General features: G+C 45.7%; 1 protein-coding gene across 1 annotated transcript in view; it reads left to right on the forward strand.

Moving 5' to 3' along the window:
- Positions 1 to 1,097: 1,097 nt before the first annotated feature.
- Positions 1,098 to 22,197, forward strand: part of KCNQ3 (potassium voltage-gated channel subfamily Q member 3) — a 200,584-nt gene continuing 179,484 nt past the window's right edge. The window contains exon 1 of the mRNA XM_067292269.1: positions 1,098 to 1,444. Coding sequence (XP_067148370.1) covers positions 1,098 to 1,444 — 347 coding nt within the window. The remainder of the gene's footprint in view (positions 1,445 to 22,197) is intronic.

Raw genomic sequence — 22,197 nt, forward strand, 5'->3', positions numbered from 1 at the left:
ACCTGGGGTGAGGAGTGTGTGTGTGGGGGGGAGCTGGGGGGATCGGGGGGGGGACACTGGGGGGAGGGGGTGACACCGCACGCTGGGCTGGGGCAGAAGCAGCATCTCCCGCAGGACAGGAGCTGCACGCTGGCGGTGCCGGGGGCTGCCGGGGGGAGCCGGGGGTGCTGTCCCCACCGCTGCCCCCCCTCGGCGGAGGCTCGGCGCGGCTCTGCGGGAGCCGCATGGGCCGGCAGCGCCTCCAGCCGCCCACCCGCCGCCTCTCGCGGCATCCTTCCTCCCCATCCTCCGCTCCTTCCTGCTCCGGCGGCGAAAGCCAACCCCAGCCGGGGGCCGGGGATCCCCTCCCTCCCCTCCCCTTCCCCGCCGAGCCGGGGGAGGGGGGCTGTGATGCTGCCGGGGGATCCCGGGTGCCGAGCGGGGTCTCCCCTCTCCTCCCGCCGCCGGGGATCTCCCTTGCTCGGCGCCGGCGGCGGCTGCTCGGGGCTCGCAGCCCGGTGCGTGTGTGTGTGTTTGGGGGCGGGGGGGGGGGCGGGGGGAGCAGCCCCTTGGCGGAGGGCCCGGGCCGGCCCCACGCCCCGTGCGGGCTGCGAAGTGAATGACTAGACACGGGGGGCTGGGGGAGCGGGGGGGCGGGCGCCCGGCTATTTGCTGGTTGCATACAATGGGCCACTCCCTAACGTGAGAGCTTGGGGGGGGGGGGGAGGCAGGAGCTGGGAGGAGAGGAAGAGGAGGAGGGGGGGGAGGAAGGGGCTCGGGCATCAGGCTGGTAAATAAACTCCGCGATGATTTCCCTGCCTCGCGCCGGCCCAGGTGCCCGCCGCGCTCCTGCCTCCCCGCTGCCCTCCGGCGGGGGTGACCTGACGGCGATGTGACTGCTGCCCCCACCCCACCTCCTCTCCTCCTGCCCCCCTCCTTTTTTTTTCTTTTTCTTTTTCTTTTCTTTTTCTTTTTTTTTAATCTCTCTATCCTCTCCTCTACATCCGCACCTACATGTAATTTTTTTTGTGGGGGGCGGGGAGCTCGGATCATGGCATTGGGGCTCCCGGGGCTGCCGCCGCCGATCTGCAGCTCGCCTCCGGGGCCCGGCGGCCACCATGGGGCTGAAGGCGCGGCGCGGCGCGGCGGGCGGTAGCGCGGCCGGCGGGGCGGCGGCGGCGGCGGCGGCGGAGCGGCGGGCGGCGGCGGGCGGCGGCGGCGGCGACCCCGAGCAGGGCTCGCTGGCCCTGGGCGCCGGCGCCGACCGCGACGGGACGCTGCTGCTGGAGGGCGCCGGCAGGGAGGAGGGCGGCAAGCGGAGCCCGCCGGGGCTGGGGCTGCTGGCCAAGACCCCCCTGAGCAGACCGGTGAAGAGGAACAACGCCAAGTACCGGCGCATCCAAACTTTGATCTACGACGCCCTGGAGCGACCCCGCGGCTGGGCGCTGCTCTATCACGCCTTCGTGTGAGTACGCGGGCGCTGCGCGCTCCCCCGCGGAGGGCGGGGGCGGGGGGGGCTCGGCCGGGAGCCCCGGCCGCGGGGGGCTGCGCCCCGACGGCGCCGCGGGACCGGCCCCGAGCAGAGGCGCCCGGTGCCGGTGTTTTGCTTCATCATTCCCGGCGCGAGGCTCGCGGGGGGGGACGAGGAGAAAGATGACAAGGATCTTATTATGGGATGTGCTTTGAGTGTTTTTTCTGTCAGCACGTTTTCTAAAATGAGCAGCTTCCTTTAAGTCTTTATCTCCGTCTTCCTATACGTACGCACGCGGTGCCTTGGGCTGACATGTCCAAAGCTGTGCTTCGGAGACCCTGGGAAAGGGATGCTACGAGGACCGAGCTCTGGCCGGTTTTATGGCTCAAAGTGCTTAAAGGGACACTGCCAGCTCCAGTTCAGCCTGGAGCACTGCATGTGGTTAAACAAGCTTTTATAAACCCCAAGTGAACAGACTCTTGCAATAGTTGGAAATGTCAAATGAAAACCATCGGTGTTTGGTCCAATAAGCATCGCCCTGCAGTGTATGAAACCCAAGCGTTGCAGCACTATGAACGAGAAAGTTAAACTGCCCACAAGCAAACTGAGACTGAACGAACTCGTTCTGTGGCCCAAAGATGACAAGCCAACTTAATAACCACTGCTTTGCATTCCTACAAATTCTGATCCTTTACGTTTTCGTAAAGAGTATACAAAAATAAATGTTTGCAGCATACACTGAAGTCGGCAGTGTCTTTTTAAAATAAATATGTTTTTCACTTTCATGAATGTTTGAAAACCCAGGGGTTTATCAGTAATCATGGTGTTACTGTTTTTTTTTTTTGTTCTGTTTTTTTTGGTTGTTTTTTTGCTGTAATGTATACCGAGCAAAATTATGATAACGGATTTAAGCGGTGATTTCTGAAACCGGTTTATTTACCAAAGACAAACAAAGTGCTCGAGGCTGTGAACCTGGAGCTGGAGCTTGGGAAGCCCTGAACACAGGTGTAGTCTTTAGACTTGCAAATAAATACCTTGAGTTTAGGGCTGTGATTTTACCTTTACACAATTTTCTCATTGATGTTTGCAGGGTTTTTGCCCTGGGTGAAAAGCAAAATGCAGCGTTCACTATTAAAGTGCTGTTGTGGACTACTCACTTACTGCTGTTACCTTCTTTTCAGTACTTTTATAAAGTGTGTCTTGGGATAAAGGTTACTGTCTTCCAGTTGGATTTCTGCGAAAATCTGAACACTAGGTATCACAGGATTTTTCTTCAGTTCTTTTGCCCCTTTCACCTTAGGAAAACTTATGAGAGCAGGCAGGGAGAGTGTGGGTTTGGGGAGTGTTAGGCTGGGGAAAATTCTTTGGTATACAGCTTGCAATATGATCTTGCTCAGTATTACATAACATTTCTGCTTGGGGAGAGCCATGTTTGGACAGAGGTGAACACTGCTGCCTTGGTTAGTCCGCTCAGACTGCATGAAAGAGGCTTTAACGCAGGCCAGCGTGTTACGAGAGCTTTGGCATCACTCTGTTTGTGGACAGCTGTGGCATCTGAGTCTAAACTATACCAGGGCGCATGCCTGGATGTGAGCAATAGGATGGTGGATAGGTCTAGACAGGCTCAAACTTAGAGACTCGCGTTTATTTGTGATGGGCATAAAATTTTCCAAGTTACAACACTCATTTTCGATAGCTTCTTAGATGTTGCCATTAGGGTTGGATCTTTGTGCGATGTGGATCGTATAATCGACAACATTTTAGTATGTTTGTAAGGTTTGATCCTTCTCAGGAGTGGACCTGGTGTTTTCCATGGATATGATATGTGGCCTTTGATATGCGACTTTGGTGGATAGTCAGTTCCGCAAACCTCTGAGCCGTGAGCTTGACTTGCTGTCACATATGTCAGTAAACGTCCTCTTCAGACAATCGGTGCCACATTCAGCAATAACAAAAAAGCACCTTTAGGACTCCTTATCCTTAAAAGAAGTAAAATACACAAGTTTTTCCGTGGTTTCTTTGGCAAGGTTTTGCTGTGCTCCTCTACGAATGCCAGTGGGGAAGACACTGGCCCTCTAGTAGTTAGGAACTCTAATGTGTTTCTGGGCCAGATCCTCCCCGAACTTTACTGGACTCCATGAGGAGATGGGGGAGTACTGCTGCGCAGGGTCCCCATGCCTGGCATTATGGCTGGGGAAAACAGGCTTTGCAACACTCCTTACTCCTGTTTTAAGTGCAGAATGTTCTTCCGTGAAGGACCAGCAAGAGTAACATATGTTTAGTGGAGGAGGACACAACAAAGCTTCTGGCCCAGCTGGGTGTCCCCACCTCAGCAGCACGAGCACAATCTCCTTCCAGCACCGGCTGCAGTGCTTTGCCTGCACTCTGCCCAGCCTGGTGAGATAGCCCACCTCCTCCCAGTCCAGCCAGTGGGGCTCGGAAGTCCCAGGCAGCAGCTGGCCACATTGCATTTCTGTTCTTTTGTGGCTGGTAGATATGTTCTCAGCATATCTCAGCTCCTTCTGAACTCAGTAGAAGACACAGGCTGCTGCATTACATCCACCCGTACTGCATGGATCAGACCTTAGAAAACAGATCTGCCCAGAGCAATAGAAGAGGGAAGCTGAAATCTTGTTGCCAGATCCCAGAGCTTGTTCCTGTCATTGGAGAAAGATGACCCACTCGAGAGCAGGAGCAATGCACCTGAGCAGCAGTGCTCTGAGTTGAAATCTGACGTCTTTGTTCTTCCTTTGAAATGAGTAGTCTTTCAACTCTTTTCTTTCTGAAAAGGAGGCTCTCTCATGTTGGAGGTGCTGCTGCGATGCTGCATAATGCTGTCCAGGCAGTCCCCCTAGTGCTTCTTTCCACACTAGAACAGTTTACACTTTCTCTTGGGCCGGTGAGAGATTCCCAGGCATTCCATAAAATACACTGATTTGCTATTCTATTTTTAAAGAAAAGTCCTACCTATCCTAATGAAGCACCACACGTTGTCTCAGTCTTCTGAGTAGCTTGCAGTAAATACCATACAACAAAATTAAGAGCAGGACAGTTACTTTTACCTACAAAAAGCTGAGAGAAGAATCAGCTTGATGGTCAGTATGGGTGGATGTAATGAATTCCTTAGAGATCCAGTCATGCAGAAGTGTTTCAGGAATAGGCCATGAAAAGGGATCCAGTGTTGCCTATCCCAGGCCTTAGGAAGTGGGAAGCTGCTGAGAGGACTGCAACATTCAGAACATACCAAGGGTGTTGTGTGTGGACAGGGAGGGGATCTTGCCATGTAAAAGGTCTCTGCAAAAAATTTGGATGCCAGAAGTGGTCAGCTTGCACTGGCAGTGATTTACAGAAACAGGTGTTAGATATTTTTCCTGTGATACTTTCTCCTTTCTTGTTCTGCATGCATGAGCTTGTCCGAACTTACATCAAAGAGAATGGGGATTGCATCCCAAAGAAGCCGACTCCATTTCTTTCGCCTTCTGAAAATATCTCGTCTCTTGGAAGCACTGCTAGACAAAAGATTTACGTAACACCTGCAAAGTTTCGCTCCACTAGGACACCAGGGTTCACAGGCTTCTTTGCAATATAGCAATAGCTTAATGAGATCGTTGGTCAGAGAGAAGTGACTATCCCATGAAAAATTTCAACTATGAAATGCTGAATTCCTCCTGAACATTTTCTGTTGAAAATATTTATTTATTTTTTATTTTTTAATTTGGAAATATCTTCTGGGGCTTGTAGGGCAGGCTACAGTTTATCCCTGCTCTTCTCTGAGCTTGTCTCCCTGTAGTTATAACTGCATTTCCCATGATGCATTATATATTCCTTCGTGCTGAGCAGTGCAATATATTATAGGAATCCCCTGCTGTTGTGGCTTGTGGGATGTGTAATTTGGCCAGGGAGACTCACTTGAGCCCTGTTCTCCTCCACAATCTGTCCAAATGCTTTTTTTATGCATAGAAGTACAATGTAATCTGAATGACAAATTGAAACTAAATACGATTTTGCTTTTATAGTTTAACTATAAACACATAATATTTTGTGGAAAATGGGCAGACTCCTTAAAGGTGACAAATCCAGATCAGCTTTACAGTTGCAGTGTGTGGAAAATTTTCAACCTGTCTTAGGTAAAAGAGAGATTGAAGGAGAGGTAGCTGGGGGGTATTCTTATTTTTATATCACCCCCTGTGACAGCTGCAACCTATTAAGAGAGAGGGAAAACATGGGGAACACGTGAAAACCCTACCCGATTTGCCATGCAATCATCTTTCAACACCGCTTAGTACCTGGAGTGCAAGAGGAGGCAGAGTCATGCGATCTGTCAGATCATCAGTCCGTATTTCTGGGAAGCACCGGCGAGCACCTCTTGCATGACGGATCGTGGGCGGGTTGTTTGTTGAAAAGGGTGTTGAGGGAATTGGGGAGCAGGTGGAGGGTCCGGGATCTTTCCGTTATTTTCTCTGTGTCCTTCAGGAGACACTCCGTAAGACATGCTGAGTCGCGAGGCTTAGACTAGAGTCAATGTCTGGCATGAGATGGGAACTGGCCGGGGGTAAGAAAAAGGATAATTATGAATCCTTTCTCTGCTTCTTGCTTGTCCTGTTTGGCATAGGCTTATCTCTAAGTGAATCCATGGAGCAGCAGAGTAAGCCCGGTCCATTAGCAAGTGTCCTTTACGTATGTATTTGACAATTCTTGTTCTGTTTTAATTATTTATGCTAATTCATCGTAATGCACTGATAAATATTCTGCAGTATACTTTGTAAAAAATAATGAAGTCTTAGTCATTGGAGACCTCACCACACACCTCTGCTATTGCCTCTCCACCGAGACCTGCGGCGGCAGCCCCGGGTTTGTGTGCGGTTTGGTGAGCTCTGCCTGGGTCTCAGCGGCTGAGATTAGGCAGCTCTGCACGCTTTGGTTACCGGCTGCAGAGCTGCCGTGTTGCTCATACAAATGAGAAGAGGAAGCCGAAACTGTGCAAGTCGCAGACTATCTGTGTAACGTAAATGGATTAGGATCCCAAATCTCAGCTTCAGAGTCGCTTCAGCAGATCCACAGGAGCTTTTAGGTGCCTAACTCTTACTTAGGAACCCAAACTGTCTTGGAAATTACAGATCTGGTCTTTAGGAGAGAAAAGGTTTGTCGTCAGCTCACTGCTACCCGCAGCCTCGTAGCTCATCGCTAGGGCTTCGGTGTTGGTAGCGAGACCCGCTCTGGAAGCGGGTGCACGCTGGGTTGGTTAGCCTGCGCCGAGCTCGGCGTTGCCATGGCTACGCTGCTAACTTGTCTAGTTTCGGGGCTGCTAAAGCTTGCTCGGGGAAGGCTCACAAGAGCTGCAGTCACACTTCTGCTGGTGGCGCAGACGTGTTCCTGCGTGCCCCTAAAAATCCCAAGGACGCAGGTCCCCTGAGCCCCCTTCCGAAAATCCAATCCCTCCAGTGCTGATGTGTTCATACGACGTGAAGTCACAGGGCAGCCTTGTTCGGATGGGCAGTGAGATCAACTGCGGCCGGAGATGCGCGAGGGACGGTGCAAAGTACCTGCGGGCACTGCAACACCGGCGATGGCAAACACTGAGCAGCTCGTCTTCCAAGGCTGTCAGCTCTACCCAGGAATAAGCCCTGCAGAAGCAACTCAGAGCTCCTTGGGTAATTTCTATAAAAATGAACAGTCTCAAATTTAATCATTTTGACCACAGATGGTCCTGCAAAGACCCTCCAACAGCCAGCAAATTGTGGGTTTCTCTTCTGAGAAACTTGGTAGGGAAGAGCAGCATTATCTCCCTCAGCATTGCTCTGCCAGTCTTGGAGAGACATATAAAGCCCTGCAGACATCTGGGGCAGGAGCTTTTTGCAGCCATGGCCAGACTAATTGCCCTCATTGCAACACAGCGATTGGGGATTTAGTTGAAGGTAGCACTGGTGAGGACTCGATTCGTAAAAGCCAGCTCTTTCTCTTCTTGTGCCCCTCCTTGCTCTCCACAGCAATCACGGGATCCTCATAGGCCACAACAAGGTCTTGGCACCTCCAGTTCGGCTGCATGGCAGAGAGGTCCCATGGGTTTTATTCCTTGATTTAATCTGAGATGGATGTTAAGAGAGATGTTTCAAAAATGAGCAGGGAGACACTTTCCACACCTATTTTGCTGGTTTTGGTGCAGAATGGAGAGACATTCAAAACAAATACAATGGAAAAATTAGCAACTAAAGACTATGCATTATAAGCAATTTTTAGTTTTTATTAAGAGCTGGATTAAAAAATCTCACATAAATATAATACTCTCTATATACCACTGTGTGCTTGAGCATGTGTGAGTGAATATGCAAATGCCCAAGCAATTCCTGCCTCTTCCAAGGATCACACAAAGGGCTACCCACCTAGAATCCGTTTAATCTTTCTCTGAGGCTTCCTCTCTTCAAACATTGCTTGAACTGTCTTTATTCATGACTTAGCCAAGGTACAAACCTGTGCGTGTGTGCAGAGCACAAGTCTGCCAGGTTTCAACCAGAAACCCATGGCTGGTCAAAATAAAGCTCTCTCTTTTCACACAAGTCAATCCTGACTGCCTTGTATAACATTATGTAGCTTCATGCACTTCTTGTGCGGTAAAAAGTCCTTTTCAGCATTGTGATGTGTATACAAGGCCAGGTAATGTCATGCACATCTGAGGACCAAGTCTGGACTTAAGTAATTTGATGCTAATTTAACAGCTGTGAGAAACTTTCCAAACAAATCAGTTAGTTAGGTGAGTGTTAGGATCTTTTATGTCTTGGTTTGAAACATAATATATCAGTGACCTTAGATATAGCCAGGCGGATGGGTGGTTGGGTACTATAGTTATAAACCTTGCATGATATAAATAAATAATAATGTTTATTCTTGTATTTAATAATGCTATATTCCCTTCTTGTACATGGAACTTTACAGAAAGAATGGAGCCATGGAGACATTGCTTTTACTATTGCTTCTGGCAGATACTGTATTAAAAGGGATAACTTAAATATTAATAGCTTTATAAGGAATATGGTTCGCAAGAGCTGTTAAGTATATGCTGCCTTCTGCCTTAGGATGATAACTGGGAAACTTAGCATTTTCCATGGAGGGAGGGACATGTCCAGGGATATTTAGGTTCATAGTAACCTACTTTGGAAACAAGGCGCTTTGGGAAAACTTTCAGGCTGGAATTTTGTAAATTGTCGTAAGTGAGCAAACGACTTAAGTGTATGTTTAACTTGGAGCAAGTGAAAGGTCCCACTGAAATCGGGAGGAACCTATCCAAGGTGACACTATACAGTCATCCGAAGTGAAGGAGTATGACAGAGATTTGATGGAAGGCATCTTCCTCCTCTGCACAACAAACCTGTTGTTCTACTTGGGCCTGGTGAGATCTTCCTAAGGTACAGTCATCCACAGGATCCATGACAGGCCTTCATCCCTCTTGCATCCCTGATGGTCACCTCCAGTTATAGCCACCAGGTTAACACATTGCCCTCCTTGGTGTTGCTCCCTCTTGCTGATTTGTAGATGGGTTCTAGACACCATGGCTAAGTGGAGCTGCATACTTCCAACGCTGCCAAATCTCATTTCTGAGGGACGCTGAGACCCTACATCTCAAAAGCATCCTGTCTTTTGAGGACATATGTGCTCTCACTCCCTTCTCCTACGCACATCAGTCTTGCCAAAATCATTCTTATTTTCCTTCCTCTAGGTTGCTGGTACATGGTGGTGGAGTATTACAGGTCCGTTATATCGTAGCTACAGAGGAGGAATCTTAATTCTGCCTGTGTTGGCTGTCATCTCTTGCTGTCCCTTCAGATTTCTGACTTTATCTCATTTTCTGGATACCCGCATTTCTTTTGTCATAACTGTTTTGTGAGTTGTTGCCAGGAGCTGTATAGATGTGTTCTGCATTCCCTTGCCCAGCTGTATTAGTTTGTCATTGTCATGTTGACTCCCCAGTGCTACTCTCTAATCTCAGATGCTTTTCATATCTCCGCTCTTCTGTCCTCACTGGTGTTTTGATCACCTTCCAGATTAGCATCTGGTAATTTCATTAACATTCAATTTAATCCTTTTTATAGATCTTTAAAGAAGCATTTAATAAAACCAGAACGAAGAAAATCCATTCAGCATTTCACTAAATATCAACTTCTCCCGCTCCTGGTTAATAGGATATCACTTGCTTTGGCTTTCTTTATAGTTCTGAAGCCAATTTTTAATTTCATATAGCTTCTCCCATTGTCCTGAATTAACTCTAGACTAAGATTTCATGAGATACTGCACCTATGTTCAAATAGCAAATATTTATTCATTTACTTTTGTTCATTTCTGATTCTTGGGCTACATTTATCTGTTTAATCAATAGTATGTATTTAACTGATATCTTCCCATCTCAGATTTTTCATGCTCTTGCCATTTTGAGTGTGTAACTTGCACAACAAAATAAGTCAGTGTTCCTAATGCCATCCACTACCAAAACAGCCAAATCTATGTTGAAAGCTTAAATGCCCCAATCCTCCCAAATCCCAGTCCTTGCATGTTTTATAGGAGCCATTACATTTAGGCTGTATGTAACTTAAGGTGAAGGACAGAGACGTTGATCCTGAAACAGAGGACTCTTTACTGGGCATTCCCCACTGACTGTAAATGGCAAGAGTCTCAAATTCTGCGTTTTCGGTAGGGATTTAGGAGAAGCAAGAACAGCTGTTGAGGGACCGATAGTAAAATCCCAGAAGTGCACGGTGGGGAACTGCCCCCAGGCTCTCCGCAGTACATTGCTGGTTCTGCTTATCTTTGTTCACCTCATGCATGTGTGTGCACTGCTCAGAGCCTTTGCTGAGGAGGGATTACACCCTGAGGAGGGAATGTCAAGAGCAGCTGATTGAAATTACAGGGGAATTAATTTAGGAAGGTAATTGCAAGAACTGGAATTTGCTATTCTACCTTTGCTAATGCTACTGCTTGTGTGAGACATGCTGGAAGAATCTCAATAAACACAACTGGCCAAGGTGTTCTGATCAAACTTCAGACACTGTCTGCACGGTGGCGCAGGCTGCCCTGTAGGACCACAGTTCAGGGCGGACCTAGCATTGATTGACCAGTGCAGGATGATACCCACTGAGACAGCAGCAACGTTTCTGCATAGGAACTTCAATGGTACTGATCAGGCCTGTTTGTGTTAATGTTTGACTCCCAGATAGCTGCAGTCCAGTATTTCCCAGCCATGGGCTATATGAAGAAGGCAGCAGGAGAGGAAGGGAAGCGGCTTGGGAAGGGAAAATCAGAAAGCTTAATTTGTTTCCTTCTTCTAGACCTTGCTGTATTAAGTAGGAAATAGCTATGGCAGTAGCCACCTCTCATGCGTAGGGTTTGGTGGTCATTAGCTGTGTCTAGACTAATTAGTAATGTGATGCCAGGGGACATTCCCAAGCTTTGGCACACAGTGGTCAATAACAGCAGTGCCAGTATGACCCATGGTATGGCTGCAGTCTGAGACAGACTGAAATGTATTGCCTGGGCACAGATCGCGTATTGCCACAGGCCAGGACCATTCCCAAAGGGAGTCTCCATTTGCCCTTCCTGTGCTGGAGGTAAGTGAGGTCAGTAGTATGGACACAGGCTGATCAGGCAAGTTGGCCTTATGGACAGAGAACAGTACTGAACATATTTCGTTTACTAGAATAGACAACCATTATATACGAGACCTTACTACTTTGAGAATATTTTCCTGGGTTTTCCTGGGCCTATGCAGAAAATCACTTTGCTTTGGGATAAAACTCTTCGCTTAGATAAAGACTTAAGAGCTTTGCTCTAGAATGTTAACTCACATGTCATTATGAATGTGTTTCACTGGTGAAATCCTACTCCACTAAAATAATTTGGGTTTCACCCCATGTGTATATCCTATAACTTGATTTATTTTCTATATCATTTCCACTCCCAGTTCATGGAACTTTGTCAGATTTTTGCCTTTTCTGTTTCAACACTCCTTGTGCTGATGAAACCCACATGGAAGTTCAAATACTTCATCCTGTCACCTTGGCAAATTAACACAAACCAATAATTTTCTGTGTCTTACCAAGTCTAAGAGGAGGAGCCCTTCTGATTAAGATCTGCAACACCGATCATAACCTAACTTTTTATGATTTTTGAAAAACACAGAAAAAGATCTTTCTCCAAACCTTGTCTTATTCATTTCTGTAGATGTTGCTCTATTATCTTGTCTGGTCCTGTGTGCAATGACACTGTACAGAAGTGGAGTTTGGCAGCTGTGTGCTCATGACAGTTTCTGTTCTCAGCATATATTATCACATAGTACATTCTCAAATAGTCTACTTTGTTCAGTGCTAAATTACTTAAGACAACTGGATTTTCCTGCTTTTCCTCAGAGTTTGAGAGGTTGTCTCTCAACATTTGCATTGGGATTCATCTGCCTAGTGCCTTATCTGAAGTAGCTGTCTAGACTCCTTTTATAACCACTGAAGGGAAACAGGAATTAGAAATTTCTAGCATGCAATTCATCTCATCCGAAAGGAGGTTCTAAAATAGGCTAGATTAATTGCTTCTTACAGTGCCTGAAACTTTCCACTGAATATAAAGGAGACTTCAGGTGGATAACTTGAATTTAGATGTCTATACTGCAAACACCTGAAGGACGGGACAATTTTACCCGACCCTAGAGGTGGGACTCAAAGCCACATTAAGATAACTAAATTTAGATGCCTACATGTAGGGGTATGTGTGTGCAATGGGTATTTAAGTTCTGTTCAAAGTCAGCGGAGAGCTGATCAATACAGTCAATAGATTTTATGGTGCAATTCATCCAAGCAGATGTAGGGGGCTGTTTTAGGTAGTAATAAATCACACCTTCAACTCCACTGACCAGCTCTCCATTGTCTATAACAGGAGACTTGACCTCTGGGAAATGTCTGCAGTAAAAGACACCTTCAGACAGATGAGTCTTACCTCTAAAAGCAAGATGTCTTAATGTTACATAGGCCTTCATGAAACTATGTAAATCTATGTAAAATTCTTATTCCCTTTCTTCAAGAGAGGATTTAGCAGAATGATCTTGGGGCTATTCCTCCTCTTCATCCATACACAAATATAGGTCCTGGCTGCTTCAGAGAATTATTTTGTTCATCTTATAAGACAGCATATCTGTGTGCTGCTTAGTGTCCCAGGCCCTGCCAGGCCTACAGTCGATGCAGTATGATGGTGTATTTGATGCCATCAGTCTCATCATCCTTCTCATGCTGCTGATTTTAGTAGCTTTAAGAGCTTTCCCTAGTTAGAAATCTTGAATTTGCCTTTCCACCTTCCATTTGTTTTCTGTCTTGCAATGGGGGCCTGTCTCCCTGAGTTGTCCCATAAAAGTGCACTCCATGATACTTGGAGTTAACTTGTACTTATCCTTAAAGTTGATCTTGAGGTCATGCTCTAACCCAGGCTTGCCTACCTTTTGCACTGAGCTCCAAATCAAAGGCCTGGCATTGACTATTTACTCTGCACCTTCTTACGGGCATTCTGGGTTCACCTGGACACTGGCGTCCTGAGATGGGACAATTTCCTGGCAGCAGTCCTGCTTCTTCCTATTCCTGATTTTGTGTCTGGCACTGCACTTTGTGTCTCCGCTACTCAAAATTAGTCATCGAAGTCAGTGAACAGACAACATTGATTTCTGGATGGGCTTTTTTTAGGGACAAAAAGCCCACTCTGTGAGTGGCTTGGGCATTAGCCTCATAATATTTAATGCATAAGTGGAGAAGAGTGGTTCATATGGCCTGGGCAGAATGAGGGTGATTGTGAGGGCTGTTCACAAGCTGTAATGAAAGTTTCTTCTGGGCCCTCCAGAAAAATCTTTTCACTTTTTACTGATATTCTATTAGTAACCAAGGCCAAGATAAAGGTCCTGCACCTCCAGTGAGGAGCTGTCTCTGCCACAAAAAACTTACACTCCATGTAAGATAGGACAGCTCAAGGAATGGGAGAAACAGCAGACTTGAAAGTCCCTTGGCCAGATAACGAGGACCAGCTCTTACCAGAGTTGCCAGAGACTCGGCTGTACTCACACCATGGTGTTCGTGGCTTGTTTTTTGCAGCTTTGCCTCAGGGGTCGGCTTATATAGGCACGGCGTCTTTCTTTTCCTTCCCACTCCTCAAAGTTGAGAAAGGGTTTTTCTTTTCCCCCTTATAACTGTTGCTACTTAGTTGAGAATTACACTGCAGGTAAGCTGGAGAAGTTCTGTCTGGCCTCCATCCACAGAAGAGAACTTGAGCAAGCAAAGCACCAGCTTTCTGCCCATTCTTGGGTACAGGTCCTGTCTGATGGTGGAGTGGTACAAGGGAGTTGACAACTGTGAAAACCATAAAGCCATTTTGTTCGGAAGGGATCTCTGGAGGTCCCTAGTCCAATCCCCTGTTCAGCACAGGGCTGACTTCAAAGTCAGGTTGCTTTACTCAGGACTGTGTCCAGTCAAGTTCTGAGCATCTTCAAGATTTGAACAGCTTTATATTGTGAAGAGTGATAGATTTTTTTGCCCTTTACAGAGTATGTTGTTTTATGCATTTCTCATAATGGGCAGACTTCTAGGCCCAGAGTCATAAAGTCGTCTTTCCTCTACCCTCCATTCATTCCTGAAAATACATAGACAGAAATGAGCTGTGACATCTGCATGGAGATGCTGGGCATGTCAGCCCACTGTGGAGGTAACAGCCCTCTTATTAACCACAGGCAAAGTTAATTGCAGCTAGGCTAACTAGCATCAACATTAAGCTGTCTATGTTTGGAGTACTGACACTGCACAAACCCTAGGGGATAATCTTTAGTGTAATCAGTAGAAAATCAGTGAAAATAGGAAACTTTTCCATAAAATATTTCCCAAAGACTTCTTGAATTTTTTACTGCTGTTGTTGTATTTTGACATTTTTACTAGTTTTTCATCAAACTTTCCAAATACAGGAAGAAGAATCATTCAGTCTTCAGGAATTTATCCAGACTCCACTGACTCCTCCTGACTTTCCTGTCTCTTTTTGTTCTTCTTTTTCTCCTTGTCCCTTCCTTGCTCACTCCCATCTTCTCTCCCTCCTTTGGTGGTACTTATCACTTCATAACTGAAGTGCAGTAACAGTAACTGTTCACTGGATTTTTACTCAAAGGAAGCACCCTGCTGTGCTTTTTCTTGGACCCTCTTCCTTTTGTGCTTTATGTCACTACAACAGTAGAGTTTGTCTGTAGACAGTAGACAGTAGAACTGTCTGACTTAAATTCTGGGTGGCCTAAGTGCTGATAACAGGTGGATGGTGCTGGTGTTTTCAGTTACACATGCAACTTGTCTTCTATCTGGACATAGCTGTATTTACTTTTTGGTCTTTTTTATACTTTTCTTCAACTTACTGGACTTCAGCATTGAGTTCACTTTGGATAGCAAGAACTTGGTTCTGCAACTTACTTGCATAAAACACCAAGGGGACCTATGTCAGCTTTAAGATGGTGCCTCTAATTCCCTCAGAATATGGACTAAATACAGAATTACTTTGTTCATTCAGTGCAAGTTAGTTTAGATGCAGGAATCATCTCTGAATCACCTTGTGCTTCATCATCATTAGAGTTTCTTTTTGGAAGGCACAGCTCCCTGATGCCCAGTTCAGCATGCAGTGCGTATGGTGCTCCCGCTGGATGAATCTGTGACTTTGGGCTCAGCCCTAAGCAAGAGTCACTACACAAACAGCATCACTGTAGGAGTAGCTCGCAGAGCTGTTGTGATTCAGACCCACGCATCTCTGAGTCACTGTTGCTGATCACTCTTTGCTCTAGGGGCAATGGTGGTGGTAGGGAAAGTGATTTATTGGTGACCTGAGTAGTTAAGAGATTTCTTGCAGTGACTCAGCTGTTCTCCCTAGAAAGCGGGAACTTGAAGTGTTGGTGGAGTCCATCTCTCTTCCGAGGAAGGGTAGAAACTGAGCTAGTGTCTGTCCCTTGAGTATGCCCACATCATTGGTCTCAGTAGGAGAAGAAAGGGGTTTAGGAGAATGACTTAGAGACTAATCTAAGATCTACATGCTGCTTCATGCACCACCTAAACCACACCTGTAGCCATTACTCCCTGAGTCCAGATGATAAGGCAGGGTCCTGATTTGCAGCTGCATTTGCAGCCAATAGTGATAGTCAAGAAAAATAAAGGATGGGAACTCCTGGTATAATCAATAGACAGCAACTTCTAGCAAATGAGCATATATCCAGGACTGAATGTTTTGTCTTACTGCCTGAATCACCACATTGCCCAGCAAATAGGATGAAAACACATCATTGCTTTCCAGAGACCAGCGCAGAACACCTCAAAATCACCATGGAACTAGAGTCCAGAAAATAGCTCTTTTGTTATAGAGTAATGTGTTACAGTTTTAATGAAGCAGTAATGCTAAAGAAAACATTATTAGGGTGAGGTGAAGAAAAGAGATTTTAGGCAGATGGAAATGTGTCAGTGCTCGTCTTCACTGGCAATGCTTGTCTTCACTTACTCTACCATGAGTTTATCTCCAAGCAACTTGAAGTGGATAACGTGCTTACAAGCATTAATTTGAATGTTCCATAAATGTTTGTTCCAGGGTATGAAGGCTCTTGGTTTATGTTATAGCAGAGGGCTTTTTAATTGTATATACAATGATACTGCAATGGTTGGAAGATAACACAAGATAAATTCAGTCTAGAGAAGGTGCATGGTTTTATTTTAATAGCAGAGCAGGTAGCTGTTGCAAGAATTTACTCAAGAAATGATCAATTTTCTCTTACTATTTTTAACATAATCTTGGAGAACTTTCCAAAAGACAGCTATTGGCTGTACTTAGGTGCAAAATATGGGTTTTGATCAAGAATCCTGTGTGTCCTTCACTGGTGATTAAGCAGAACTTTGAGTTATAACTAGGAGTTGCTTTTTTATTTTTCATTTAGCAACAGATATCTATAAGAATGATGAAGTAACTTGGGAATAAGAAATCAACTTGTCTCTTAACAGGATAACAATAATAGTAATTAGGCTGGGATGCATACGACTAAAAGTGCATATCTTCTGTGTACGTGTCTACATGTGGCCAAGTCATTCCAATCTCTCCATTGGTCAGCACAGATGGTGGATTATTGGGTTTTGTTCAGGTCATCCTAAAGCAAATGCTGACATTGATAAATCACGAGTTGAACTTCCTTGACTACAATGGGAACTTAAATATCTGGCTTAGATATAGCCACCTACATCATAGACACTAAAATTTAGGTCAGATGAATCTCATCCTAATTACATTGACCTGTTCAGAGAACTTTGTAAAGTTATTAGAGCTATAAGACATTCAACAATGAGATCAGGAAGTCGAAAGAGAGACATCCTTTTGGCCTTAAGTTGACTGCCAAATGCTCAAATCTCATGTCGTCTTAAGTCTGTGACACCTTTCCCTCTCAGAGCAGGTAAATACATGAACCAAGATTACCAGACTTCTGCAGTGTTGGATTCTGATTCCATCTTTTACCTAAATCTTGCTGTTGTTGTATCTTAGGTTCACCTCATGTTCCTGTAGGACTCTGCTGATGTCTCCCAAGCTCCATGTGATTGCAGAAATAGCTTCTGTAGCATAGCTTTTCAGGAGTGGAGTTAGAATTACTCCTGGTCTCTCTGTGCGATGTAGTCCCTACTGATAGCCAATTAATAATTGCCAAAGTGTTTTTTATCTGGATACGGTTCGAAGTCAATGTTATCTTCTCCAGAGCATAAATATCTAGCTGTAATTCTGAGTTATTTAAAAAGTAATTACAATATGGTCATTCTCTCAGAGCTGTCAGTTCTGTTGAAGAGTGGGATGTAATGCAAAAGATAATTTTTGGGTGTCCATGCAGTGTCTTCACCACTGATCCTGCACGTAGAACAGATGGACCTGTCTGGTTTCTGCCTCATCCACAGGGAAAAAAAGAATGGTTTTCATCCCACTTAGTAAAGAAAAAAATGCAATAAACCCAATGCTTTATTAGAGTGACGCAAGAGCATCGGTGGTGCAGGGAAGAAGCTGTCAGCTGAGAAAGCATTGCCAGTAATGATAATAACACAGCAGCTGAGCTGGGGAAAGAGGTAAGGAAAAGAGCAAGGAAGAGAGGCAAGGAAAAGAGCAAGGAATAAAGGTTTGGTAACAGAGCTGCAAAAGGGAGAAAGAAGGCAGAAGAGGAGTAACTGGACTGTGAGAAATGAAACAGAAGGAGAAGGGGAATAAAGTTACTCTAGTAATAGTAGCTGAACACTTTAGGAGCTACTTAATGAAGATGCTGCTTGCACTGCATCGAGAAAACAACTCCACTGCCCTAAGGGATGCTTTGGGGCCTGTTTAAGGCAAGTTGCTCATCTCCCTCTAATCCCAAGGTGTCTTCAGTTTAAAACCTGCTGTTGCTGTTGGTCCAAATGGGAGAGCTCATCTGTGCTCTGGGTGGACTAAGATAGACCCAAGACTCAGTCAGTAGTGGGACATCTTGGCCAGGTCACTACCTGGGCAAATAGCAAATTATCAAATAGCTCTGCTTGTTGCATGTGCTCTTCCTACTGTGTGGGCAGTGGGAGCACTGTGATTTCTGTGATTTCTGCGGTGTATCCAGTTTGTTCCTATGTGTCAGGCTGATGGTCTTCACTTGGCCTGGTAGCATGGAGCTATGAGTCACACGCTAGCACCCAAAGAGCAGGAGAGGACAGTTAAACTTCTTTTCTCATTTTAGTGCAGAGCACAGTCCTCAAAGAAGAAATTCACAGCCAGGGAGCCAGGCAGTGACGCTTTTAGACCACAAAGACCTGATTCAACACCTCATAACATGCCAGTTAAGCCTTTAAGAGAGAAAACGAAGGAATACAGCTTCAGCTGCTACAGGTCAACCTCACTACATCGGGACCACATTGATTTCTGTCACCGACAAGTCTGATCTACAGCATCGCAGGAGTCTATTTTCAAAGCACCATGCGGGGGTTTAGCTCCTTAAGGAAAACCAGTTTGCTTCGTGGTGATTCTGGGCTGATCCTGTCCACACTGAAAGGGGCACTGATCCTTGCTCTCTCTCCTACAGGCTCATGGTTGAGCTATAAATTCCGAAAAAGGTCTAAAGAAAAAAGAGGGAGACTAAAGACATGACATATTCAAGGGATATTAAATGCAGCTTCAGGGGGAAAAAGGAGGAATACTCTTGAACTATAAAAAAGGAAGCCAATGAGACACAAGTGAGATTACACTTCTGCTTTAGTGCTCCCAGGAGCAGTGCCCCTGTTACCTCAAATAACAACCACGCAAGAATATCTATAAAGAGAAAGCAAGGTTAGAGCTTCAACCTCTTGGCCCAGAAGTACACCAATGATGGCATTGCATTTAGCCCTCACTGCGCAGTAGTGTGATGGTTTAGAAAAGGTTAGCAGGAAATTGCTAGTTCCTCTCCTTTCTCTCTAGCATGTTCTCCTCCCCTCTGCTGGGCAGGGACACTGAAGCCACAGCCTTGGGCTTTGGGAGCATAGCCCTGGAGAGACGATGCCTGCGATGGTTCCTGCACACTTGCATGGGGAAAACAGCCACTTCACCAGCCCCAGGCTGAATCAGGCCAGAAAATGTCTGCTTTAAACATTGTTGGTTTGAATGACTGCATTTGAGGGGGGTTTCTGTACCACTTGGGTTGTGACTCTTCAAGGTGGTCAGGTTCTTCAGCTTCCCCCTGTAAAATGAAGCAAAGATCCTACTTTTTTTCCTTTCTTTTTTTAACGAGGGGTGTGACTGCTGTAACTTATTCTGACTCCACAAACCGGGGGGGGTAAGAAGAAATGGCAATAAGCCTAAGAGCTTGAAACACGGGGAAAGGAACATAAATGGGATGATGACTTTAGTTAGAGTATGGCTGTTCTCTGTTCTGATGGCCTGGTATCGCTTCTCTTGAGTAAGTTTTTTGCTTCTGTGATACATTCCCCTGAAGCAGGGTATCAAGGTGCAAGACCTTTTGCAATTCTCTGTTTCTGGTTTATATATCATCTACAGGAAGTTCCCTGTAGGTTGGTTTGTTTGTTTTTCTCTAGATTAGACAGAGGAAAGTCACTGGCCACGTTCTGATTCAGCAAATCTAGTAGGAAATCAGGCTTTTAAGTGGAGATTAATTGTCATGTCATGGCACCTTTTTTAATCCCCTGAACCATTTTAAGTGATGATAAGAAAATTATTAACACTGTGCAGTCATTTAATAAGCTGAAATGAATGGGAGGTGAATGTGATGGCAAATGTTATGTTTGACATACCTATGAATGCTTGTGTGAAAACACACAGGACCACATAGTCTCTGCAACTCATATTCCTATTTGGATGAAGTGAGTGCCTTTTTATTAACCCAGATATTATCATTTATAATGTATTTAGGCACTCTGTAGAAGTACCTTCAGGGACAAGGAGAGACGAGTGCTCTTTGGACAGCATGAGACATCTTTGCATCTCCCAGAGTACTGCAGGTTCCTTTCAGCACTTTTAGGTTCCTTCCCATTGCTTGCATAAATCAAACCTTCTTCCTAGAAGTTGGTGAGACCCAGACATACCAGACCTCCTCAGAGAGGTACCATCCATGCTGCCCAGGCTGTGTCTCTTGCACTGTGCACTGTCATGCATAGCAAAGAAGGTCCTTGCCCCAAGGTGCTTCCAAGTTTGTATATAACAAGACACTGCAAATGAATATGATTACCGGTTGGGGCAGGCATAATTTAACAAGAAAATAGTTATGATTACTATAATAAGTACTAGTCTCAGTGCTGCAGGGATGTAGCCTTTAGCAGTTTTGTATACATGGCACAGAGGTGAGCCTGTTGCGAGGGGAGTGGAAGGATTGTAGCATGCTGAGTTTGATGATTCGTACAGACTGCTCCTCCCTTGCACAGGGGACAGACAGGCCTAAAGTGAAAAGGAGAACATGAAAAGAGGGGACCAGTAAGCAGGGGAAGCTGGTGTCACTGGTGGGATAGAGACTGTGTCATTCTAGGGGTTGCAATGGGTTCGACATTAGTAAACGATGCCTGAGAATAGAAGCCAATTTGGCTTCTATTATACTTATTCAACTCATCAGGAACTGACTTGTGGATTATTCTTCTCATAGTGCTGGAGAGAATAGGGTAAAAAAGTGGTCAAATTCATGCAGGAGTGAATACTGTTTTATGGCTTGCTCCTCCTATGTAGTCCTCTGGGCTGTAAATAGTGTTGGGCATTTGCACGTAGTACAACTTATGGCCTGACCCAGTTTGCTTTGTGTTTTTGGCTAGTCTGGATGCATCCATCTGCATTCTCTAACCATCCTTTTCCTCCACATCTCACTCTGAGATGTATATAAGCTCCAGGTGGTTTAGGCAGATTTGCTTAATGGAATCGTTTACCTGAGCTCTCCTGTTCCCTAGCGTCTTCTGCCGGGGCCTACTGACACATGGGGACTGAAGAATTTAAGAAATACAGCCTATATGCTTAACCTCTTCCCTGTCTGTGATCCTGGTGGTCCCTGCTCTTCCCGGACTGCTGAACAGCATTGGTCCATCTTTGATGGAAAGGCTGAGGATTGACAGTAAAGAACTGTGTAAGACTGAAATTTTTCTTCCTTTTCTGGGCTGCTGTGAGCTGGTGAGCAGTGATAGCATTTCATGGCAAAGAGATGCATGAACTGAAGCGTATGCAGAAATTTCAGGGTGGGTTGTGAACCTTCTGATGGCAAGTGCTCATCTCCTGTTCGTTGCTTACATTGTTGATCTATGCAGATAGGCTGCGATTGGCTTTGTTTCTAGCAACTCTGGAAAGCAAAGTCTGTTTTGCATATGTCTGACTCCCATATGTAGTGCCGCTGTACACAGGCAATGTGAGCATTATTTACACAGGTGCCCGGTTACACCTGCCTGTCTAGCTCTCCCGAGCAGCAATCTGTATCTTCTCAGTCAGGCAGATCTTGTTGCTAGGTGTCCCTTTTAATTTTAATAATATGTGGTTGTATTGCAGTAGTAGCAGGAGTTTCAGTCTGTGATCTCACTGGGGTAAATGCTGTTCAAACTCAGAATAAACAACTCGTCTCTGCCCCAAAGATCTTGCAATTTTCGTGCAAGAGAGGAATTAACAGGTGGCTCCAGGGGAAGAAGGGTGAAACACAAGAACCATTGGCAGTACTCCCAGGAGTATGTATACACAAGTCACAGGAAAGGATCATTTGAAGAAAGGCTGCTAGAAAAGTCAGCGAGGTAGCTGCATGGATGTTTGCATATTCCAACTTACTGCAGTGCAACAAACACGTTTTGGGGTATGCACAATAAAGATCCAACACACCTGAGCAGTAGATCTGGGAGAAATTGCTATTCCCAGCAAGAGGCAGGAGAAGGCACAGGAGGAATCATGACTCAGAGGTAGATTTCTCAAGCAAAATGATCTCCTAATGCTGAGGCTGCGCTCTGGCATCAGAATTGCGCTAAAGCCTAGCCCTTAATGGTAACGCTTCCCTAAGGACGTTGTACTGCATTTCGCAAAAAATAATGAAGTGCTCCTAACGGGGCACCTCTGCTCCGTGTCTGCTGCTCAGTCTTAGCTGAGAAATATGGGGCAATCCTAGGTCAGTCTTGGTGGGCTCTGAGAGCATTCTTTAGCAGCACCCAAATTAGTACATTCTGCTGTAAAATGTTTACTGTGTCTTGGGAAAAACTATGAGCCCCAGTACTACTCTCGGTTCAGCTGCACTCATT

This window comes from Apteryx mantelli, chromosome 2, assembly GCF_036417845.1.
Source record: "Apteryx mantelli isolate bAptMan1 chromosome 2, bAptMan1.hap1, whole genome shotgun sequence".
Taxonomy (NCBI): Eukaryota; Metazoa; Chordata; class Aves; order Apterygiformes; family Apterygidae; genus Apteryx; species Apteryx mantelli.